The 22,491-nt window shown below is 43.7% G+C and overlaps 1 protein-coding gene across 4 annotated transcripts in view; it reads right to left on the bottom strand.

Moving 5' to 3' along the window:
- Positions 1 to 22,491, bottom strand: part of MREG (melanoregulin) — an 82,619-nt gene that overhangs the window by 19,915 nt on the left and 40,213 nt on the right. Inside the window, exons 1-3 of one of the 4 annotated variants that reach the window (XM_040357486.1) lie at positions 17,705 to 17,747; positions 14,973 to 15,066; positions 684 to 843 (exon numbers count right to left, since the gene is read on the bottom strand). In XM_040357486.1, coding sequence (XP_040213420.1) covers positions 684 to 843; positions 14,973 to 15,061 — 249 coding nt within the window. In that variant the 5' untranslated portion in view covers positions 15,062 to 15,066; positions 17,705 to 17,747. Of the gene's footprint in view, positions 1 to 683; positions 844 to 14,972; positions 15,067 to 15,301; positions 15,388 to 17,704; positions 17,748 to 22,491 lie in introns of those variants that run through there. The other 3 variants (XM_040357485.1, XM_040357484.1, XM_040357487.1) reach the window with 3 other exon arrangements.

Raw genomic sequence — 22,491 nt, 5'->3', positions numbered from 1 at the left:
TGATACCAATATTGACATTTTTCCTCCGACACCAATGACAGGGCACTAGGTCTCCAATGAATATGATAATGGGGTACTATTCCTCCAACTAATACCAACGATAGGGCTATATGCCTCCAATGCCAATGATGGGGCACCATTCCACCAACTAATACCAATGATGGGGCACTATTCCTCCAAATACCAATGACTGATGGGACACTATTCCTCCAACTAATACCAATTATAAGGATCTATTCCTCCAATACAAATGATGAAGTACTATTCCTCCAAATAATACCAATGATGGGGCTTTATTCCGCCAACTAATTCAAACAGTGGAGTACTATTCCTCCTCCTATTCACCTCAGGCACTATGCAATTGTTTTACTCCCACTGACCACCAAGTCTGAGGCACTGTTTATTTGACTGAACATTTTCTACCCTCACTGGCCATGACCCGGCCCCCCAAAGTCTAAAGGACAGTAAACTGGAATTTTGTTTAGAATGTTTGGAGACCCCTGCTGTAGAAAGTAAAGAAAACCATAAAGTTTGCTCTCATTTTCAAACCTTTGCAAATCTCCAAACCTAAATTTATTCCATATAACCATTTAGAACGATAAGCAGAAGGTTCATACAAATGTAATCAAACAACCAAATACTGGCTGTAGCATAATAGCGACATTACACATCACTTTGCTCACTTCAGAGTCTTTCTCCAGTTGGCGTCTAGTCTGAATCCAGGTGTGCAGCATCCGATCGTCCACAGCCTCTGTGTGAGACAGGTCATGGGGGGAGCTCCACAGGTTTCTCTCATCATCATGGGTTATACTTGTGGAGTAGGTCTGGATATTGTTGTTGTTGCTATTAAGGAACAAAGAACCATCAACAAGTTAAAAGTATTCTATGGGAAAATAAATTAGGTAGATACATGTTTATGCAATTATTGTTCTACAACATGATAATTTAGTTCACAAAAACAGCCTTATCGAAAATGTGCATTTGCATACAAAATGTATGAAATTTAGGTATAGCTTTTTTTTTTTTTGCGGCTATACTATCCTCAATCTAGCCCTGCGATTTATATATTCTTTATCATGCCCCAGTTCTTTGATTCCTGCAGGTGTATGTAAGCTGTGTGTATGGTTGTGGTGGCCACTTGTCCTTGTTTAGACTAACGTCTAATTTTACTAGTGCTGTGGAGATACTGGCACTTCTTGTGTTATTAATGTGTTTTTATGTGGATAATTAATAAATTGCAGTCATATTTATCCGTATTCCTTTCTGACCAGTTCTGCAAGGGGCCGTCCCTGCAAGCTAGCAAAGTCAGTGGACGGGTTGCAGCTAAAGGGGAATACTGGTTAGTGAAGAAAAAGAGTTCATCGAGTCTGCTGCCAGAGCAATCAAATTACTTATTCTTCCATACTAATGCTGTATGGTTCAGAGGATCTGCTATCCAGTACAATCAAGGGAGGCCAAGTGAGAGTTGTCCTCTTCTGTGCATAGTTAAAAGTTCGAGAATTCCACTAATCCCTTCTCCTATCCATGTTCTACCAATTAACATAAAAAAAAAAAAAAATCCAAGACTGGTCATTAGGGCCGATGCTTAACTATTTTGTGCCCTAATAGTAGAAAGAAATGTTTGGACAGCCGCACTCTGGAAAAACCTTCTTGGTTGCCTTTTATTGATAAAAGTTATCAAACGCCATACATCACAGCAAAGACAGGGGCATACAGCTGACGTTTCGCACTACAATCAGTGCTTACTCATATCTAGCATGTAAGAAAATGCACAAAAAATATATAGTATCAAACAAACCACCATGTGATCAACATCAACTAATAATACAGACTTCCCAATTGAATGAGAATCCATTGTGTGCATCTGTTGATTGGATACCACTTATGGGTGTGGACACACTTTAAAACCATACTACACCAGCTTAACCCCTTTGAAACAAAGGACTGTGAGCTAGATATGAAAAAGAAAGGAAAAATCCTTTTAATGTGTGCATGGAAGGTGAATGGGCCACTTATGGGTGTGGACACACTTGGAAGCCATACTACACCAGCTAAACCCTTTGAAACAAAGGACTGTAAACTGGATGTGAAAAGAAAGGAAAAATCCTTTTAATGTGTGCATGGGAAATGGATAAAATGTGAAGGTAAAGTAGTAAAATAAAAATAAATGAACTGTGTTGATATTATAGTGACATAGTGTAATGAAATTGAATTAAATTCAGTTAAATTAAATTAGATTAGATCCAAATATATGTGATAGTCAATTTATACAAAAAGAGTAGAGTATATAAGTTTATGTAAAAATGGAGGTCTGTCCCATAGGGACAATAGACACACTAATACTAGGAGAAGTGATACTTGTGAGAAATCTATATATGTGTTTTGAATAAAGAATGATGAGCGCAAACTAAAAATCTAAAAGTGAATATAAAGACAGTCCATAGGGGACTGATGGCAATCAATAAAGATATGCAGCGAATTCGAAATGAGTGAAATAACCCAAAACTGATAATAAATCCAAAAATAAAAGTCCAAATATATAAATCAAAGTTTGGATAAATCAATCTGGTGTGCCAGTGATAAACAAAACTTCTGCACTTCGGGCATCAATGTGGACAATCTTGATAACTCTTTGCTTAGCTTGGGCTCACAGAGCGCTTACCTCCAGACACTAGGTCATGCGTATCAACGAAATCCTCCCAAAACTGGAACAGAATCCAAACAGTGGGTAACTCGTGTTGCACGGAATCTTCCCAGTGCTGAGATAGAGTCGAGGGGCGTTCTCTGTATCCAATACCAGTATCGGTCCAGGCGCAGCGAAGTCGACTCCACAGGATAGCCACAAGGTGTATCAAGAGCAAATGTAGAAATAAAAAGCTCTCATGGTGAAGTATGCAAGCACTTAAAATTTAATAAAAGGTAAAAATGTGCTTACATTGAAAAAACGAATAAAACGCCAAACAGCGGCACATCCGGTGGACGGTCAGGGTGTCACGTCACTTCCGGTCACGTCTAACCTTATGCATTACGTCACGACACGTGACTTCATCAGAGGTGAAGTCACGTGTCGTGACGTAATGCATAAGGTTAGACGTGACCGGAAGTGACGTGACACCCTGACCATCCACCGGAAGTGCCGCTGTTTGGCGTTTTATTCGTTTTTTCAATGTAAGCACATTTTTACCTTTATTAAATTTTAAGTGCTTGCATACTTCACCATGAGAGCTTTTTATTTCTACATTTGCTCTTGATACACCTTGTGGCTATCCTGTGGAGTCGACTTCGCTGCGCCTGGACCGATACTGGTATTGGATACAGAGAACGCCCCTCGACTCTATCTCAGCACTGGGAAGATTCCGTGCAACACGAGTTACCCACTGTTTGGATTCTGTTGCAGTTTTGGGAGGATTTCGTTGATACGCATGACCTAGTGTCTGGAGGTAAGCGCTCTGTGAGCCCAGGCTAAGCAAAGAGTTATCAAGATTGTCCACATTGATGCCCAAAGTGCAGAAGTTTTGTTTATCACTGGCACACCAGATAGATTTATCCAAACTTTGATTTATATATTTGGACTTTTATTTTTGGATTTATTATCAGTTTTGGGTTATTTCACTCATTTTGAATTCACTGCATATCTTTATTGATTGCCATCAGTCCCCTATGGACTGTCTTTATATTCACTTTTAGATTTTTAGTTTGCGCTCATCATTCTTTATTCAGACCTTCATTTGTTGTTAGCACATTTTAGATTTGAGCAGCATTTTGTTTTTCACTGGTCACTTTTAATTTTCACTGTTGGCTAGCGCTTTAGTCACCCACTTGTTTATTCCTATATATGTGTTTTATTATCCAAAAAAAAAAAAAACATGTATAACAATATAAATATAAAAGTAGTGATAGTGAGAATATGAGGAAATTTATATATCTGTGTGTGGCAATTAGCGACAGTGCCACTATAGTTTATATGTAAGTGTCATCAAAAACCTCTATAGATACAATAGACGTGTCAATTTGTGAACTAAACTTATAAAAAGATATATGTTTACATAAGAAATGAACAAATTCATGATGTATTGTGTGAGAGATTGGCTGGAAATTGGTTAGATGGCCATGTTTTCCCTGTGTATGTTTGCTATATGCAATGCATTATTATTATGTGTGGTATGGACATCATTTCTAAAATATAATAGTTTTTAGTCATAAACACTGGTATATAATTCATACATGAAATTAAAATAGGTACAAAGGAGTAAGAAGTTACCAATATATTAATCTGTGTATGATCAAATCGCCCCATTAAGGTGGGTATCAATGATCATGGTGTAATTTCATTGTAACCATATATTCTCCATTTGCAACCCAACTTTGGGATTACCTATGGGATATTAGCCAAATATCAATAATATATACATCAATCCCATCAGTTAAAAGAAAATACATCAAATACAAAAAAAGAAAAAAAAAATATATATATATTCATTGTCTCAATGTTTATAGCATAATGCATATTCCTGCACATATGGATAAAAGTGCATAGAGAAACAACATATTGTGTTTAGTGTAATGGCCTCATAGTCGTATGGCTACATGTCAAGATGCTCAATGATCTGGCTATATGATATAAATATCCCGACATATATATGTTAGAAGGCTGGCTGCAGGGAGGAGTCTAAGAGTACTTAAGACTCCCTCCCTGTCAGGGCTGCCTCGCTGTCTCAGCAAAGCTAGAATCGGTGAAAACTCTCGGTGCTGACGCTAGGCCAAAAGGGAAGAGCCACAAACTTATAGTGGTCTTCTCCAATTGCAAATCGCAGAAACCTCTAGTGTCTCGCGCAAATTGGGACATGCAAGTATACATCCTTGATGTCCAAGGACGCCAGAAAGTCCCCCAGATAGAGCGCAGCCATCACAGAGCGAATGGATTCCATGCAGAACTTCCGTACTCTCACAAAGGCATTTAGGGCTTTGATGTCCAAGATTGTGGTCCCAAAGAAGGACGGGGTCCGTCCAAACAGATTCAAACAAAATCCCTAAAACCCCTCGTCCTGCGGAACAGGTAAAATTACCCCACAATTCAGAAAGTCTTGCACTGCCCCCAATAGGGCAGACCGATGAGCCGGAAGGAGAGGGAGATTCGAGGGAAAGAATCTGTTCTGTGGACAGGAAAGAAACTATCTTGTACCCCAAAGTGACCACCTCGCAGACCCACTGGTCGGAGAGCAGAGAGGTCCACCGAGTCGTGAACTTGCGAAGCCGTCCCCCCACCCATGAGTCAGGCAGGGGCAAAACTTCATGTAGTGGCAGGTTTGGATGCCGGTTTGTTCGGCTTACGGACCCAGGGACGTTTCTGTCCCCCCAGCTGAGCCTTTGTCAGCCTGGGAGGGTCTACCCGTGGGCCCTGACTGACGAAAATACCGCTTCTGCATGGGAAAGGAAGGACCCGGCTTATGGCGCGGTTCCTTCCCTTGGTGGACTGAGGGAGGAGAGTGCTCTTACCTCCAGTGACATCCTTAACAATGTCGTCCAACGAGGTACCAAAAAGTCTCCCACATTTGAAGGGTAAATCTGCCAAAGCTTTTTTGGATGCTTGGTCAGCGGACCAGCATTTCCGCCAAATCAGGCGGCGCAACACCACCGCAGAAACAGAGGCTCTGGATATTAAGGAGGCTGCATCCAGGGTAGCATCACAGACATATACAAGGCCCTGGACCAACTGGGCGGCCAGCCTAACAAACTCAGGAGGGAGCTGATACTCCTCCACAGTCTGGTGCAAAACCTTTGCCCATTCAGTTAGAGTCTGAGACACCAGAATTGCAGCCAAAAGCATAGTAAACATGGAGCGAGTCACCGACTCGGACCTCCTATCAGTATGGTCCTTGAAAGCACGGGTCCCTTCTACAGGGAAAGTGGTTACCTTATTTAACCAAGCAACCGGAGGGGGGGGGGTCAACCACCGGGGGGTCAGTAAGGGACTGCCAGGTGCTGAGGGACCACAAAAGGACTTCTGCGGCGTTTCCCATTGCTTATCAGTGAATTTGTCAAAGAAGGATACATAAGGAAAAACTTTTACAGAGCTGTCCGACCCAAAAGAGACTGAGCCCTCAGTGGATGCCTCAGCTGCACTATCCAGCTTAAGCATACAGCATTGATAAGCGCACTAACAAGTGCCCTGTCCTGCACTGACCCAGGCGAGGGGTCTTTCTCACAAGGAAGGTCCTGGTCCGTATCCTCTGACAACCCAGAACCGGGGTCCTGCAACGCAGCCAGGCCCGAGTCAGAGCATTCCCCAGGAGATCGCGGCGGGAGGGGGCACTTTTTACCCCCCTTATGCCCGCATGCCACTTCTACCCTGGCAACAAATGATTCCAGGACTGCTAACAAAGTGTCCATGGGAACCGCAGGGGCACCAGCTGCCACCTCTGGCATGTTTGGGGAAGAAGGGCCAGGTACTGACTCCATAACACCACAGACAGCTCTCAGGGACCTATTCAAGACCTGAAAAAGTCCACCCTCCCTGCTGCACTGACCGGGGGGGGGGGGTGGTGGTTATCCAGGGGACTCACCAACCCAGCAAGATACTGCTCAGCGCCTCTGCCCGCAATAATAGTGGTGGAACACCGCGATGTGGATGAGAAGGCCGAGTATGGACTTCCCTGAGGCAGAGCACACCTCCACAGAAAAACACAGGCCCAGACACCCCACAGTCCCCCATTGGGAAACGGAGCCCACCCCGGTAGCAGCTAGGTCTGTAGAGCAGCAGAGGGAAATGTGACAGAGAGCAGGGAAAGGGAGGATAGGAGAACCCCCTGACCCCGGGAATGCCCAGCCGTTCTGACCCACCGAGGCAGGAGGGACTGTACTTATCCGTCTATGCGAGGACCCGCTGGTGCATTCCCGACAGGCATACAACCGCATTGAAGTAGCTGTCGGCCCGGTCCACTGTGAGTGAGACAACTAAACAGTCCAGTCATGTGTGGACCCTGGAGAAAAAAAGCCCACCGGCCAACCCAGGAGTCATGGGGTATGTCGTGGCCGACCCAGCGCTTAGCTAAGGTCTGCTTACGCTCGATGGCCGGACTGGGGAGACTACAAGGATCTATATATCCAGCCTGTCACCCAGCCGGCAGTTGATAGAAGAATCTCAAATAAAATAAAATAAAAAATGTCTTCAGGGTGTGCTGGGCCCAAAAGGGAGCCACGTCCTCCTCTGCTAGGCAGAAAAAAAACTGAGGCTGCATGCTGCAGGGAGGAGGATTATGTCCGGAGGGACCGCCCCCTGGGCGGGGCTGTTCAACTTTGTTAAAGTAACATGTATTTAAATATCCAACATGTTCTGTCTAGTCCTCTCCTATGAACAGGAACATAACCCATATGTCAAGACTTGTGAAGGCTGGGTCCGTCCATGGACGATAAGAGAAATGTAGATTTCATATATTTCTCAGCTTTCATTTACTCTGCATACTGCCAGAAGCCTAACTACTGCCAGAAGCCTAACTACTTTACTCACAAAAGAATGTACCGACATATCTTGATAATTATGCCCCGTTTACATTGGAAAGTGATTATTCTGTACGAACACGGAATTTAGAGAGTATTGTAAAGTAGCTTGATACTGCTTAGGATTGCTTTATATAGTACAAGAGGCCGGCTGTTCTAAGGAAAAAAATTAAAAATATAACTAAATGCAAAGGCTCAAGACACGGCTCAATTCATAGTGCACAGTAGTGTGGTAGGACGCAGCCATTGGTATGGACATCCCTGAAAACCATGTTATACCTATCACAAAGGCACAGAAAGCAAAGCGCAGCACAGACAAAATGCTGAATTCGGACTTCAGCACTCCGGCAATGCTACAGCCTTAAAAGTGGAGCTTAACCAAAATGGGAAGTTCCGCTTTAGGCACTCCTTCCACCCTCCTAGGCCACAGTTGGCATGTCATTTTATTTTTTTGGGAAGGGGGAGTGTGTACCTAGTGTTGACAGGTACCTGCTCCCACTTCCGCTCGGGCAACCTAGGCAATCCGAGCAGAATTTCTCCTCTCCCCCTCCCTGCAATCTTCTGGGACACGTCACAGGTCCCAGAAGATTGCCCGACCATTGAGAAGCTGCAGCGCAACTCACATGCACACCTAGCTGTGAATCTGCAAGCTGTCACAGCTGGGTGCCCATACTTGTAATGTCGAGTCCAGGAAGAGAACCAAAGGTGTGGGCGGCCACATCGCTGGATCCTGGGGACAGGTGAGTGTGTATTAAAAGTCAGCAGCTACACAAGATGGAGAGCAAGGAGAAAAAGTGTCCTTCTGAAGGGGAATGAGCCTGACCCTCAATGGACCCCGGCACGCCCTTTGAAGAGGAAGCATGGAGGCACTCACTGTTTGGATGTGGAGCTCTGAAGATAGTGCTACCAATGTTTGCAAAACAGATTGCCTTTATGCACTTGTTTGCACTGGGTGACAGCAGGGGTGGGGGTCAAAGTCTGGAAAACATGTTGCTGGAAATATCTGAAGTCCGACCTAACCCTCTCTCCTGGAGCAATAAAACATCTTTGAAAATGCAGAAAGCAACTGGCACCCAATGTTATTTAAATCCTCCACTTCAAGTGATTTTTTTAAATCCCAATTCAAAAATGCAATATTGCTCCATATGGACCAACACAAAAATTCAGTCACTGCATTGCAAATAGGTTTCATGTACACGTTAGAAACAATACACAAACGCCATGCAAATTTTATCTCAAATTAAATGTCTGCATGTTAGAAAAAAAAAAAAAAACTTTGCACGGCCATGATTAATTAGCATTACATGGTAGCATTTCAGTGAAGTTATTCACCAGTCTCCATCAAAAAGTAGAATACAAATACAGCTGTCTTCTTAGACTTGTGTGGAAGCATACACTGGGATCATGACAAGGCCACACCATTAGGACTACATCTTGTCAAACAGATTTTCATTTTATTGAAGCCTAAAAACATCCAATATATATATATATATATATATATATATATATATATATATATATATATATATATATATATATATATATATATATATATATATATATATATATATATATATATATATATATATATATATATATATAGTTTAAAGTGTAAAAAATAAAAATTTGACATCTGAACCATTATTCTTTTATACCCACACTGTACTGTAGAATTTGTTTAATGAGCAGCTGCAGTATAGTTAAAAAGTAAAATGTATCCAACCCGAATAGATAAATAAAATAAAAATCACAGCTTACTTGCCCTTAGATACGATTGCTGCATTGTTTTCTTTGTCAGGCTTTTTTTCCTTAAATTGGCACACAGATGGATACAAATTTAGCCGGTTTAGCAGGGACCATCCATATCAATCATCGTGTAGTCATTCCTGTCTGACAGAAGTCGATCGTTAGATCAACTTCTGTCGGACAAGTTGGCAGACTTTTGTCAATCAGCTGCTGCAGCCTCATTTGTGTGTAGCACTACCCCCGAAGGAGCTGCTGGTTTGTTTCGGGTGGCATGTTACCTCATGTTCCTCCGCCGTCTAGGGGTATTTGGTGAAAGTAGCTCTTTATTACCCAGCCGGGTAAAAACAATAAAACTTGGTGAAGAATAGAGGTTTAGCGAAAGTAGACATAGCAGATTCAGGTGTGGGCAATAGGGAAACAGTCCTGCTTCCAACAATACTTTCTTCTTCACCACTCCAGCCTTAGGGCCCTTTCACACGGACGGACAAACGGTCCGTTTATTACAAGTCCGTAAACGGACTTGTAATGCATCCCTATGGGATTGTGGACTTTAGTGGATGATGCATCCGCTAACGTCCGCAAACATCCGCGTCCGCAAATATCCGCTTTTGCGGACGGAAGAAAACCCTATTTTTCTTCCGTCTGGCGGAACGGATCGGATGAATACGGACACACGGTCCGTATTCATCCGATTCCCCATAGGGGAGAGCGGAGGAAAGACAGGGCGGTCTCTGCACAGTGTGCGGGGACCGCCCTGTCCGCCGACAGCTCAGCAGGGATTTACGGATGATCCCCCCTGAGCTGACGGACACACACGGGGTGGATCAATACGGATCCGCTCCGTGTGAAAGAGCCCTTAGTGGGTGTAGTGCATCTGGACAGGCCTCTCTCACAAGCCTGGCAGCCAGAATATCACTCCGAACTTGGGGAAAGAAGTCTCTGCCACAGACCCTCCCTATGGTTGAAACAGCGGAGATAATCCTCCTTAGCAGACTTGACACCTGGATCTCCTTTAGGTAGTTTTGAATTAGGGTACCGACTGACAGGTGACCAACATCCAGCCTCTCAGTGTCCGGTTCCCCTGGTCCCCAATGGATGGTCAGGCCCCTATTGGAACACCAGCCTCTCTTGGTACTCCTCAGGCAGACTCTCCACCATATGGCCTCCTCCAACAGGACAGACAGCCCAGGACCTCCTTAGGTGGGACCCAGTCCATTACTGAGTCCCCAAGCGGCAGATCAATTGCTCTGGGCCAACGTGGTCCCGAAACCATGATCTCTACGTTGCATGCGCACTCCTGGCCGGAAGGCCATTTTCCGGGGCGGCGTGAAGTGGCTACCCTAAAGGTGGGTGCCACACGAGTGAAAGCCCAGGAAAATGGCATCTGCCTCATAAATACCCTCCCCCAGCATGCACAGCGAGGCAAACTCCTCCTGATAGGCTGCTGGGTAAGAGCACCCAATCCTTGGCTCTACTGCTGCCACCTGCCGAATTGGGGTGTGATCAGCACCCCAGAAAGGACAGAATGAGCCCACAGCACAGCCAAAGCTGAGACAGAGGCCTAAATTTGAACAAATTAACATGGCCAGAGTTGCCCAACTCTCTGACCCCCTCTAAATTTAACCTAGCACCGGTTCTGGAAAGTAACCAGGCACTACATGTGGATGGAGGAATTTGTTATTTCTCGTTTTGCCTGCTGGCAGAATGGGAAAAAAAAAAAAAAAAGGGAAAAAAACCAACCCATCTACTGTATGGCCAACTTTAGTTTTCACCTGGTGAGCGTGCCAGTAACACCCTCCATATACTAGGAAGATGCTCATTGGGAGCAGCATTGATATCCTTGAACAGGAAATGTTAGGACTACAGAATGCCTTGTTCTCTTCTACATACAATAGTGGGGAGGTGTTCTATAGTCCACAGCGAGAACTAAGCAGGGATAATAACAGTGAAGCATGAGGAATGAGTATTATTGTTAGGCTTTACATATACTTTTAACATTTTTATTAAACTAAACTCAGGTAAACCACTTCAGCTTTTAGCTGCATATTCTGCATTAATGCTACTTGTAATGCTAATGCTGCGTGTCCTCCAGGAACATATCTTTTGTTATTAAGGCCTGATTCAGGCTCAATTCACACGTTGCTTTTGAGTGTTTTTGTAGTGCTTTTTGCGGTGCTTGAGCGTTTTTACCGCGATTTGCATTTTTTTTTTAGCTGCCAATTTTTTTTTTTTTTTTTTTACATTTCCTTTAACAACCAGCTATAAAACAGGTTGAAAATAAATAAAAAAAAAATGCAAACCGCAAATCGCTGTAAAAACACGGTACTTGCATTTTTGAATGTGGGTCCATTAAAATCTATTGCATGAAAAACGCTGCTTTTTGCGGGAAAAAAAGTCCCCGACCCTTTCCAAAAACGCAGAGGAACAAAAAAGCATTGGTGTGAACATGTTCCATAGGAAACCATGTTAAAAAATGTCCCTGCATTTCTGCAAAATGCATCAAAAAACGCATTAGTGTGAATGGAGCCTCACACCTATGCAAGTTGCAGTTTGCCTATTCCAGGTGCATTTTTCAATACACACTTTTGATCCATTGAAGTCTATGGAACAAAACCAGAAAAAAAGTCCCTGGCCCTTTCCAAAAAATGCACAGATGTGAACTACATCCATAGGAAACCATGTTATATGGACTGTACTGTGTTTTTGCAAAACTGAGAATGCACAAAAAAAATCGCATAGGTGCAAAACAGGCCTAATGCAAGTAAATAGGCAATGTCCTGGCAAATAGAATTGTGTTTTGGTAATAAAGTGCAATGCTTAGGCCAAAGTGCACTGACCTTACTGTTCAGTGAATCCTGCAAGAAAAATTAAGCCTAGGTTCACATTCGAGCGATTTTTTATGCGATTTGAGATCAAATTGCATGACAAGTTGCAACCTATTGGCGACAATTGCACTGTTCCAATCGGTGCGACACCGGTTTTGCAGTACCGCACCAATTTGCATAAGTAGTTCCTGAACTACTTTTGCCGATTTCAGGTGCGACTTCAATAGACATTTGTGTATGAAGCCACACAGTTGTCTTTCAAGTGAAATCACGCTGACCTTGCTACATTGAAATCGCGCTACTTCAAGTGAAGTAGCCCGATTTTGAAGTAGCATCGATGTGAACCAGGGCCTAAGGCCCCTTTCAAACTGGGGCGGAAGGCGCGGTGGCGGTATAACGTCGCTATTTCCACAGTTTCAAAATTGTTTTAAATGGGAAGGAGCGGTATACACGCTGCTCCTCTCACCGCTCCAAAGATGCTGCTGGCAGGAGATTTTTTTTCTCTCCCGCCAGCGCATCGCCTCAGTGTGAAAGCCCTTGGGCTTTCACATAGAGTATGCAGTGCAGGAGATTTTTAGGCGGTACAGCAGCGCTATTTTTAGCGCTGTACCGCCTGAAAAACTCCTCAGTTTGAAAGGGGTCTAATACATTCTAATTTGATGCATCAGCTCTCCCCCTCATTAACACCTGAGCTTAGCGTTGTGCGATTCCTGAAGAGTGACAACCCTCAAGGTGAAGAATTCCAATTATTTTTCAAAAGGCTCATTCACACCTGAGCTGTGTGTCACATCACTCCCGAATCTCAAAAAATAGAAATAAAAAAAGTTTATGAGCAATAACATACACTTTTGAACCTTTAATGATTTTCCAAAAAGGTTTACCATCATCCCCATAATATTGTAGGCAGAAAAAATAAGAAATGCCCCCTTGTGACTATAAAAAGGTAACCACTAAAGTATTATTATTATTATTATTATTATTATTATTCCTTTAAAGCGGGAGTTCAACCATTTCTTTTTTTTTTTTTCCCCTTAGCTTCCTGCTCGTTCGGTCTAGGGGAATCGGCAATTTGTATTAAAATATGATCCGTACTTACCCGTTTTCGAGATGCATCTTCTTCCGTCGCTTCCGGGTATGGGTATTCGGGAGCGGGCGTTCCTTCTTGATTGACAGTCTTGCGAGAGGCTTCCGACGGTCGCATCCATCGCGTCACTCGTAGCCGAAAGAAGCCGAACGTCGGTGCGGCTCTATACTGCGCCTGCGCACCGACGTTTGGCTTCTTTCGGAAAATCGTGACGCGATGGATGCGACCGTCGGAAGCCTCTCGGAAGACTGTCAATCAAGAAGGAACGCCCATTCCCGCAGCCCATACCCGGAAGCGGCGGAAGAAGATGCATCTTGTAAACGGGTAAGTACGGATCATATTTTAATACAAATAGCCGATTCCCCTAGACAAAACGAGCATAAAGCGAAGGGGAAAATGTGTAGGGTATGGGTGAACCTCCGCTTTAATGACTTAGACCCGGTTCACACTGGGGAGACTCGTCAGGTGGCTCAGCCGCCTGACGAGTCGCGTCCCATTGAATGCAATGGAACCGTTCTAATAGGAGCGACGCAAGTCGCTCCGACTTAGAAAAAGGTTCCTGTACGACTTCGGGGGCGGCCTGCATTGACTTCTATACAGAAGTCGCTTTGCAAATCGCCTCTGAAGTCGTCCTCAGGACGACTTGCAGAGTCGCCCCCGAAGTCATGCCGCTGCAGTGTGAACCGACACTTATTGTCTTTTAAAAAAAACACCACACACACACACACATTATATAAATAATTTAATTAATTAAATTACACACATACATACACATATTAAAGTATTATTTGAAAAGTGTTTCTTCTATATATCAAGATCATTGGACTTTTAAATATCATCTTGGATAGAGAATCATGCATTTTTTTAAATGCTTAAATATAAACATGAATGCCATACTTTGTGTTTCTAAGTAATATGCCGCCTAACCATTTTTTATCATATATTATGTTTGTTACAAATAAAATATACATTTTTTTTTTAATGCATTTAAGCGGGGGTCCACACAAAAAGTGAACCTCCGCTTTTCGGAACCCTCCCCCATTTCCGGTGTCACATTTGCCAACTTTCAGGGGGGAGGGGTGCAGATACCAATACAGGTATTTGCACCCACTTCCAGGAATAGACTGCCACGGGAGTCACGACCCTTCGTGTCACCCCCCCGCTGTCTAATGGGAAACACACTGGTCCCAGGAGACATCGGGGACCAGTGAGGGCACGCTGCAGCTCACACATGCGTAGTAGGGAACTGGGCAGTGAAGCCACAATGCTTCACTTCCTGGATTTCCTCACAGAGGATGGCAGCCGAGAGACAAGCAATTGCTTGTCCTTGCCGACGCACTGGACAGGTAAGTGTCCATTGTTTAACTGCAGTATTTGTAGCTGCTGTCTTTTAAAAAAATAAATCCGCTTTAAACACTTTTTTTAATGTGCTCCTATTTAAAAGTCTACGGCACAAAAAACACACAACTCTGCCCCTATACTACAAGTTGCATGTACAAAACAAAAACACACTTGGCTACGCTCACATGTTCACAGGGGATCATACGCAGCTGGAAGTTGTTGGTACTCCTACACTCCATTTGATTTTCAGTTTACAGGTTCCAGAAACATAATAAATATCCTGAAGAGAAGGCGGGGTCTGGGCATTCCACATACCACAAGTATTAGGTTATTAAACCTGTCCAACAATCTGTCATGTTTTTCAGGACTCCTCGAAGGCAAAATGCTTTCACACAAGATTCTTGGACGGCCCAAGGTTGGAAGAAATGCAATTTTACTTTTTTTTTTTACAAAATAAAACAAAACAAAAATCTACTTACTTGACTAAAGGCTGCTTCTCGTTTTTTGGATAATCGATGCACCCCATTCTCACACAACACAGAGCACACAGCCAGTCCTTCAGCCCCATGGATTCTAGAGCAAGACAAGAGACATGAAGTGAGCAGACTGAAGGCTCACCTTCCTCTTCTTTCCTCAGTCACAGAATATGATGAGTGTTTACAAAAGCAGGCGCTCAGGTACAATGCACAGTCCAATATTACTTTATGAGCTCTAGCACAGAGTAAAACATTCCTTGAATAATATAAAGTAGAGAGGGAAGGCTAGGAAAAAGCTCAAGAGCTCAGTCATGTGGTTAAGTAACTCTAACCTGCTTGACAATCAACCATTTCTAAATGCTAATTACTTATTAGCATTTGTGTGGAGAGTTTTGTAAGAGGCACACCGCACAGCCTAGTGCAAGCTCAAACGAAACGTTGCTGAATGGCTTGCCCCTCAAACTAGTTGTCTAACTGGAATTTTTACTTTAGAGGATGATCTTGTATTGTAATGAAATGTTATACAATGTATTTGTATTGAACGGATGGGTATTTCTTTCTTTGATGCTAAGGCTCCATACACACTATTAGATTTTCTGCAGATTTTTGTCTTCAGATTTACCAAAACCATATATTACAAAGACCTGCCTGATTGCATACAAATTGAAACTCTGGGGCCCCGTTCACCCCTATGTGAATTGGTTGCGGCTTACACCACATCCAATTCGCATAACATTATAAAATACTATGGGGCAGATCCACAGAGAGAGTACGCCGGCGTATCTACTGATACGCCGGCGTACTTTCAAATTTCCCGCGTCGTATATTTAGTTTGAATCCTCAAACCAAGATACGACGGCATCTGGGTTAGATCCAACAGGCGTACGGCTTCGTACGCCTTCGGATCTTAGATGCAATACTTCGGTGTCCGCTGGGTGGAGTTTGCGTCGTTTTCCACGTCGGGTATGCAAATTAACTATTTCCGACGATCAACGAACGTACGCGCGGCCGTCGCATTCTTTTACGTTGTCTCTTTTTTCTGGCGTATAGTTAAAGCTGGTGTTTTGCGGCGTATAGTTAGACTTGCCATGTTAAGTATGGCTGTCGTTCCCGCGTTTAATTCCAATTTTTTTTTTTTTTTGCGTAAGTCGTCCGTGAATCGGGATGGACGTAATTCACGTCTATGTTAAAAAAAATTACGTCCTAGCGACGTCATTTAGCGCAATGCATTGCAGGAAATTTAGGGACGGCGCATGCGCAGTTCATTTGGTACGGGGACGCGCTTCATTTAAATGAAACACGCCCCCTAATCGCCGATTTGAATTTCGCCGCCAGAGATAGACTACGCCGCCGTAACTTACGCCGCAAAATCTTTAAGGATTTGAAGATAACACAAGTAAGTTACGGCGGCGTAGCATATCTCTGATACGCTGTGCCGGGGCAGATCTTTGTGGATCTGCCCCATTGTTTTTAATGAGGCTGGTTCACATAGGTGCGAATTCAGGCCCAATATCTTCTATGGGTATGCATCCGATTCGCAGATGTGTTCAATTCTCAACAGGATTTCTCTCCATGCTCACTACACTTCTATCCCCTCCCTCGTCATCAAGTTTGCAGCTACACCGCACATGAAACGATGAACAGCTCTGTTATCTTTTTGCAGAGATAACAGAGCTGGAATTCGCACCGCACACGTGTGAACCCAACAGCCTTAAAGGAGTTGTAAAGGAAACATATTTTTTTGCTGAAATGACTGTTTACAGGGTATGGAGACATAATAGTTAACTGATTCCTTTTATAATGTACCAATCATATAATGTACCTGTAGTTTCGTTTTTGCATTTAGTTTCGTTTTTGCATGTTATCCTGCCTGTGTGCATGTACAGAGCCATAGAGCAGTGATGGTTTGGAAAAGGAAACTAGAGTCTCCCAGTACTGTGGTCATCAGGAAACAGACAAGCAGGAAGTGTGGAGATCAGAGAAGAATTACAGCAACATCAGAGCAAAAACGAACAATGAGGACATGAAACCAGAACTGCAGTAAGATAAAGGAAGCTATTTAGCTAAAAAAACATTCCTTTAGTGACCCTTTAAGGTTTGACCTCATATTATATGGTTTTGGTAAATCTGAAGACAAAAATCTGCGGAAAATCTAATAGTGTGTATGGGGTCTAAGGGCAATTCCTAGCATTTGTCCCTGGAAATGTTTCTAAATGCTGCAGATTTTTTATTAGCCAGCTTTGTAAAGAAAACCTATTCCAGGCATCTTAAAATTGAACTTGCATATGAAAACTGTTTTACCTGCCAAAAGAATTTGTATCACTATCAATCAGGTCCTCAGATAAGATAGCCTTGTCAAAAGAGGGGACTTGATCTTTCTCTGCTGCAGTTTCATTTCCACTTACAGGTCTACTCCCCTACCCTGTGACCGTATTACTGATTGCAGGGCTGCATTTTTGTCTTTTATATATGCATGGAGTTCAGCTTGAAAATGTTATTTATGGCCCATGTTTAAGAGCTCATTGGGGTTTATTTACTAAAGCTAGAGAGGGCAAATGTAGTCACAATTCTGCAGAGAACCAGCTTCCAAGTTTTATTGGGGGGTTGTAAACCCTTGTGTTTTTTTTTTTTTGCCTTAAAGGGGTTGAAAACCTTGGTGTTTTTTTCACCTTAATGCATCCTATGCATTAAGGTGAAAAAACACCTTGCTGTGTCCGTCCCCCGTTTTTATTTACCTGAACCCTGAATTTCAGAGGGCGCGATCCCACGTCGTTCTCTCCATGGTTGATCAGCTCCTCATTGGATAGATCGATAGCGCAGCAATTGGCTCCCGCTGTTGTCAATTAAATCCAATGACTCAGGGGGCGGGGCTGGGGCCAAATGATACATTCGGTACACCATGTTCTTATGTACACCGAGTGTATAACACGGGAGCGCGCCCGCAAGGTAACCCCCTCGGGAGAGAGCTTCCCAGAGGGGGTTAGCTCTTGCGGGGAGGAGCCGAGACAGCTGCTGTGGGACCCCAGAAGAGGACGTTCGGGGCACAGTGGATGTAAGTATTACATGTTAGTTATTTTTTTTTTAAATAACAAACCCTTAGCATCACTTTAATGCATCCTATGCATTAAGGTGAAAAAACACCTTGCTGTGCCTGGCCCCCCAGCCCCCGTTTTACTAACCTGAGCCCCGAATTTCTGTGTAAACCTGCGTCGCTTTCCCCATGGCTTGTCGGCTCTTCATTGGATAGATTGATAGCACCCCAGCCATTGGCTCCCGCTGCTGTCAATCAAATCCAATAACACGGCCGCCGGGGGGGCGTTGCTAAGTCTTACACTCGGCGGCTTTGGTCGCCGAGTGTATCACACAGGAGCATGCCGGTAAGGTAACCCCCTCAGGAGAGAGCTTCCCAGAGGGGGTTATCTATTAAGGGGAGGAGCCAAGAGAGCCGCCATGGGACCCCAGAAGAGGACGATCGGGGGCACTCTGTGCACAACGAACTGCACAGTGGAGGTAAGTATGACATGTTTGCTATTTAAAAAAAAAATGCAGAAGTGTGACTGCTTTTTGCCCTCTCTAGCTTTAGTAAATAAACCCCATAGACATGGGCACTCAGGCCTATAGACTGTGAATGGTCTTAAGCCACCCCATGCTGCATGCAGACAGCCCATGTAAGACACAGCTGCTCGTCCCAATTTGACAGTTTGCATTTGGGGCCACTGAGTCGCACACCTATTAAATTAGGGTGAGCGTCTGTGTCCGTGCAGCTGCTGCATTACTATAGAATTTCATGGGCTGCCTGTATGCAGCACCTGGTGACACAAGCTGCATAAACACACAGCCCATTCATGGCCTATTGGCCGCAGCGCTCTTGGTAATGAGGCCTTTAACTACTTGCCGTCGCCGCACCGTCATTTTACGTCCACAAGGTGGCTCTCCTAGGCGAGACCACGTAAATGGACGTCCTACCCTTTAGCCGCCACTAGGGGCGCACGCGCGCCGCCGGAGGCGCGCGCGCCCCCCGCTCGCCCCCGACTCCCGTGCGTGTGCCCGGCGGGCGCGATCGCCGCCGGGCACACGCGATCGCTCGGTACAGAGCGGGGAACGGGAGCTGTGTGTGTAAACACACAGCTCTCGTTCCTGTCAGCAGGGGAAATGCTGATTTTCTGTTCATACAATGTATGAACAGAAAATCAGTGTTTCCCCAAGTGAGGCCCCCCCCCCCCCCCCCCACAGTAAGAACACACCCAGGCATACTTAACCCCTTCCCCGCCCCCTAGTGTTAACCCCTTCACTGCCAGTGGCATTTTTATAGTAATCTAATGCATTTTCATAGCACTGATCGCTATAAAAATGCCAATGGTCCCAAAAATGTGTCAAAAATGTCCGAAGTGTCCGCCATAATGTCGCAATACCGAAAAAAAAATCGCCGATCGCCGCCATTACTAGTAAAAAAAATATTAATAAAAATGCCATAAAAATACCCCCTATTTTGTAAACGCTATAACTTTTGCGCAAACCAATCAATAAACGCTTATTGCGATTTTTTTTACGAAAAATATGTAGAAGAATACGTATCGGCCTAAACTGAGGAAAAAAAATGTTTTTTTATATATTTTTGGGGGATATTTATTACAGCAAAAAGTAAAAAATATTCATTTTTTTCAAAATTGTCGTTCTATTTTTGTTTATAGCGCAAAAAAAAAAAAACGCAGAGGTGATCAAATACCACCAAAAGAAAGCTCTATTTGTGGGAAAAAAAGGACGCCAATTTTGTTTGGGAGCCACGTCGCACGACCGCGCAATTGTCTGTTAAAGCGACGCAGTCCCGAATCGCAAAAAGTACTCTGGTCTTTGGGCAGCAATATGGTCCGGGGGGTAAGTGGTTAAAGAAAGTTGTTGCTTAAGGAATGAGGCTCGATTCACACCTATGCATGTTGCTTTTGAGCGTTTTTGCAGTGCTTTTTGCGGTGCTTGCTGCGTTTTTTGACGTGCGTATTTACAGCGATTTTAACGCGACTTGCGTTTTTTTTTTTTAGCTATCAATTTTAATTTTTTTACATTTCCTTTAACAACCAGCTATAAAACAGGTTAAAAAAACCTGCAAAATCGCAGTAAAAACGCGGTCCATTGACTTCTATTGCATGCAAAATGCTGCTTTTTGCAGGAAAAAAAGTCCCTGACCCTTTCCAAAAACGCAGAGGCACAAAAAAGCATTGATGTGAACATGTTCCATAGGAAACCATGTTAAAAAATTTCCCTGCATTTCTGCAAAATGCATCAAAAAAAGCATTAGTGTGAATGGAGCCTAAAGCTGGCCATATGTTATACAATTTTCTGTTACAATTTTCCTTTAGCTTTACCAAAACCATATAATATGAGGTCACACCTAAACACTTTCAATGTATATGCAACCAGGAAGGCTCTTGTACTACATGATTGAAGGTAAATCTAATGCAAGTTGAACAAGATAATTGTATAATGTAGGACCAGCCTAAGGGCTATGTTTTGCTAACCTAGTTCTGAAAATGTCTGTTAATGGCTGTCTTTGACCTAAATATTTGAGTCACTCACATGGAAAAAGCATTGAGCTACCAAAGTGAAGAGATAGGAAGCTTCTGCTCTAACTGAAATTTCCTACAACAAATTTTGTTCATTTTTTTTTTTTTTTTTTAGGGGGGAAATTTAAAAACGCAAATTGTGGCAATATCGCAGTTAAAAACCCACTACATGCTTCTGCAGCTTCTCTACAAAAATATATTAAACCAAAACAGAGCACAGTTTTGGGTTTTAAAAAGTCCCTGACCCTTTCCAAAAACGCAGAGGCACAAAAATGCATTGATTTCAACATGTTCCATAGGAACCCCCCAAAAAATTTCTGCAAAAAGCATGAAACAATGCATTGGTGTTAATGGAGCATAAAGCTGAAGTTTAAAGAGGAAGTAAACCCTAATGGGTGCCGACGGTCACAGCATGGGCTCTATAGAAACGGCCCTTTCTTCATGCACAGATGACGTCGGGGTAAGCGTAGATGGTAAATATCTCCTAAACCGGTTAGGTTTAGGAGATATTTGAAGTATCTACAGGTAAGCCTTATAATAGGCTTACCTATGAAAGGGGACATACAGGTATGTCCAAATGCGCAGTTGCGCCATTCTGCCGACGTAAATAGTCGTGCAGCGGTCGGCAAGCGGATAACCGAGTGTTTCAGATTCATCTTGTAGAACACCCTTAACTATGCCTGTGAGGAATTATAGATGAAGTCCCGGTGGAGGAGACCTCTGGACTAGCCATAGCTAGTGCCCTTTTCCAAGCAAGGAAATTAATTTTGAGGCACTGGAAATCGACAGATACCACCCACGGTGAAGGAGTGGTTGACGCAAATGTGTGACACTGTGAGGCTGGAAAAATGTATCTACCAGCACAGGGTAATGCAACAAAATTTGAAAAAATTCGGGCTGTATACTAAATGTAAGGTGCTTCAGCATAGTATGTATAGATATGGAATTCTGTACTGTTTCTTTTTTTTATCGATTTCTCAATAAAGTTCCTTTTGATTAAAGAAAAAGGCGAAGTTGGACTATGCAGTTAGGGGCCCCAGTAGCTTCATGCAATTGCCATACCTTTAGGCCATTTTTGGCATGCCTGAAGCCTGACCGAAAAACTCCCATATTGTTAGCATTGGTTAGTTGCTGCCCGTAGCCGCAGTGATTGAGTTCAGCAGTACTATGACAGGGGGAGGAAGAGTGCTCGCTCCCGTGATGCTGGAGGTGAGTGCTCAATGTTAGACAATCAATTCAAATGAGATAGCTGTAATGCACCTGAATGCCTGAAAATGTCCTGCTGAGAAAGTTTGAAGTTGTGTTAGTGGCCATACTATAAACCAGGGGCGGACTGACCATTGAAGCTCTCGGGCACTGCCCGAGGGCCCCATGCCACTAGGAGGCCCCATCAGGGTTGCCAGGTTCAATAAAACCAGGGACAGTATGTCAAAATCTGTGTTTTTTATTACATCTGTCCCTGATATGTCTGAAACCGACATGCTTTTGATGTGAAAATCCAGAGATTTTAGCTGCCCTGCCTCCTGGCGTGGTGGCCATCTGTAAGCCCGGGGGCCCCATAATCTCCTATTGCCCGGGGGCCCCATGAGTTGTCAGTCTGCCCCTGCTATTAACCCCCCAACAGTGGTGGTCAGTAATTGTGCTGTTAATCCCACATCCTGCACTGGTACCTGTGAGTAGTGCCAGTTAAAACCCTCCCCTCTATTGGTTAGGAGCAGTGTTTTTTAATACATACCTGTTGCATTGGTGGTCAAGCATAGGTGTACGCAGCCCATTGCATTAAGGTGTGCACCCCAAAGCTCAAACACACATGCCTTTCTCTGCAGCCTCAGCTGCACAGGACAGGGAAGGGAATGAATGGGAAGTGCTCTGTGCTGAGTGGCTTTCTATTCATTCACAACTTGAAGCATAGTAAACACAGTTTACTATTTTTCAGTTATGAAAGAACACAGTGAGTGTGTTCA

The sequence above is a fragment of the Rana temporaria genome, chromosome 6, assembly GCF_905171775.1.
Source record: "Rana temporaria chromosome 6, aRanTem1.1, whole genome shotgun sequence".
Classification (NCBI taxonomy): domain Eukaryota; kingdom Metazoa; phylum Chordata; class Amphibia; order Anura; family Ranidae; genus Rana; species Rana temporaria.
Note: the sequence above shows the minus strand (reverse complement) of the source record. Positions and strands in the feature narration are given on the sequence as shown.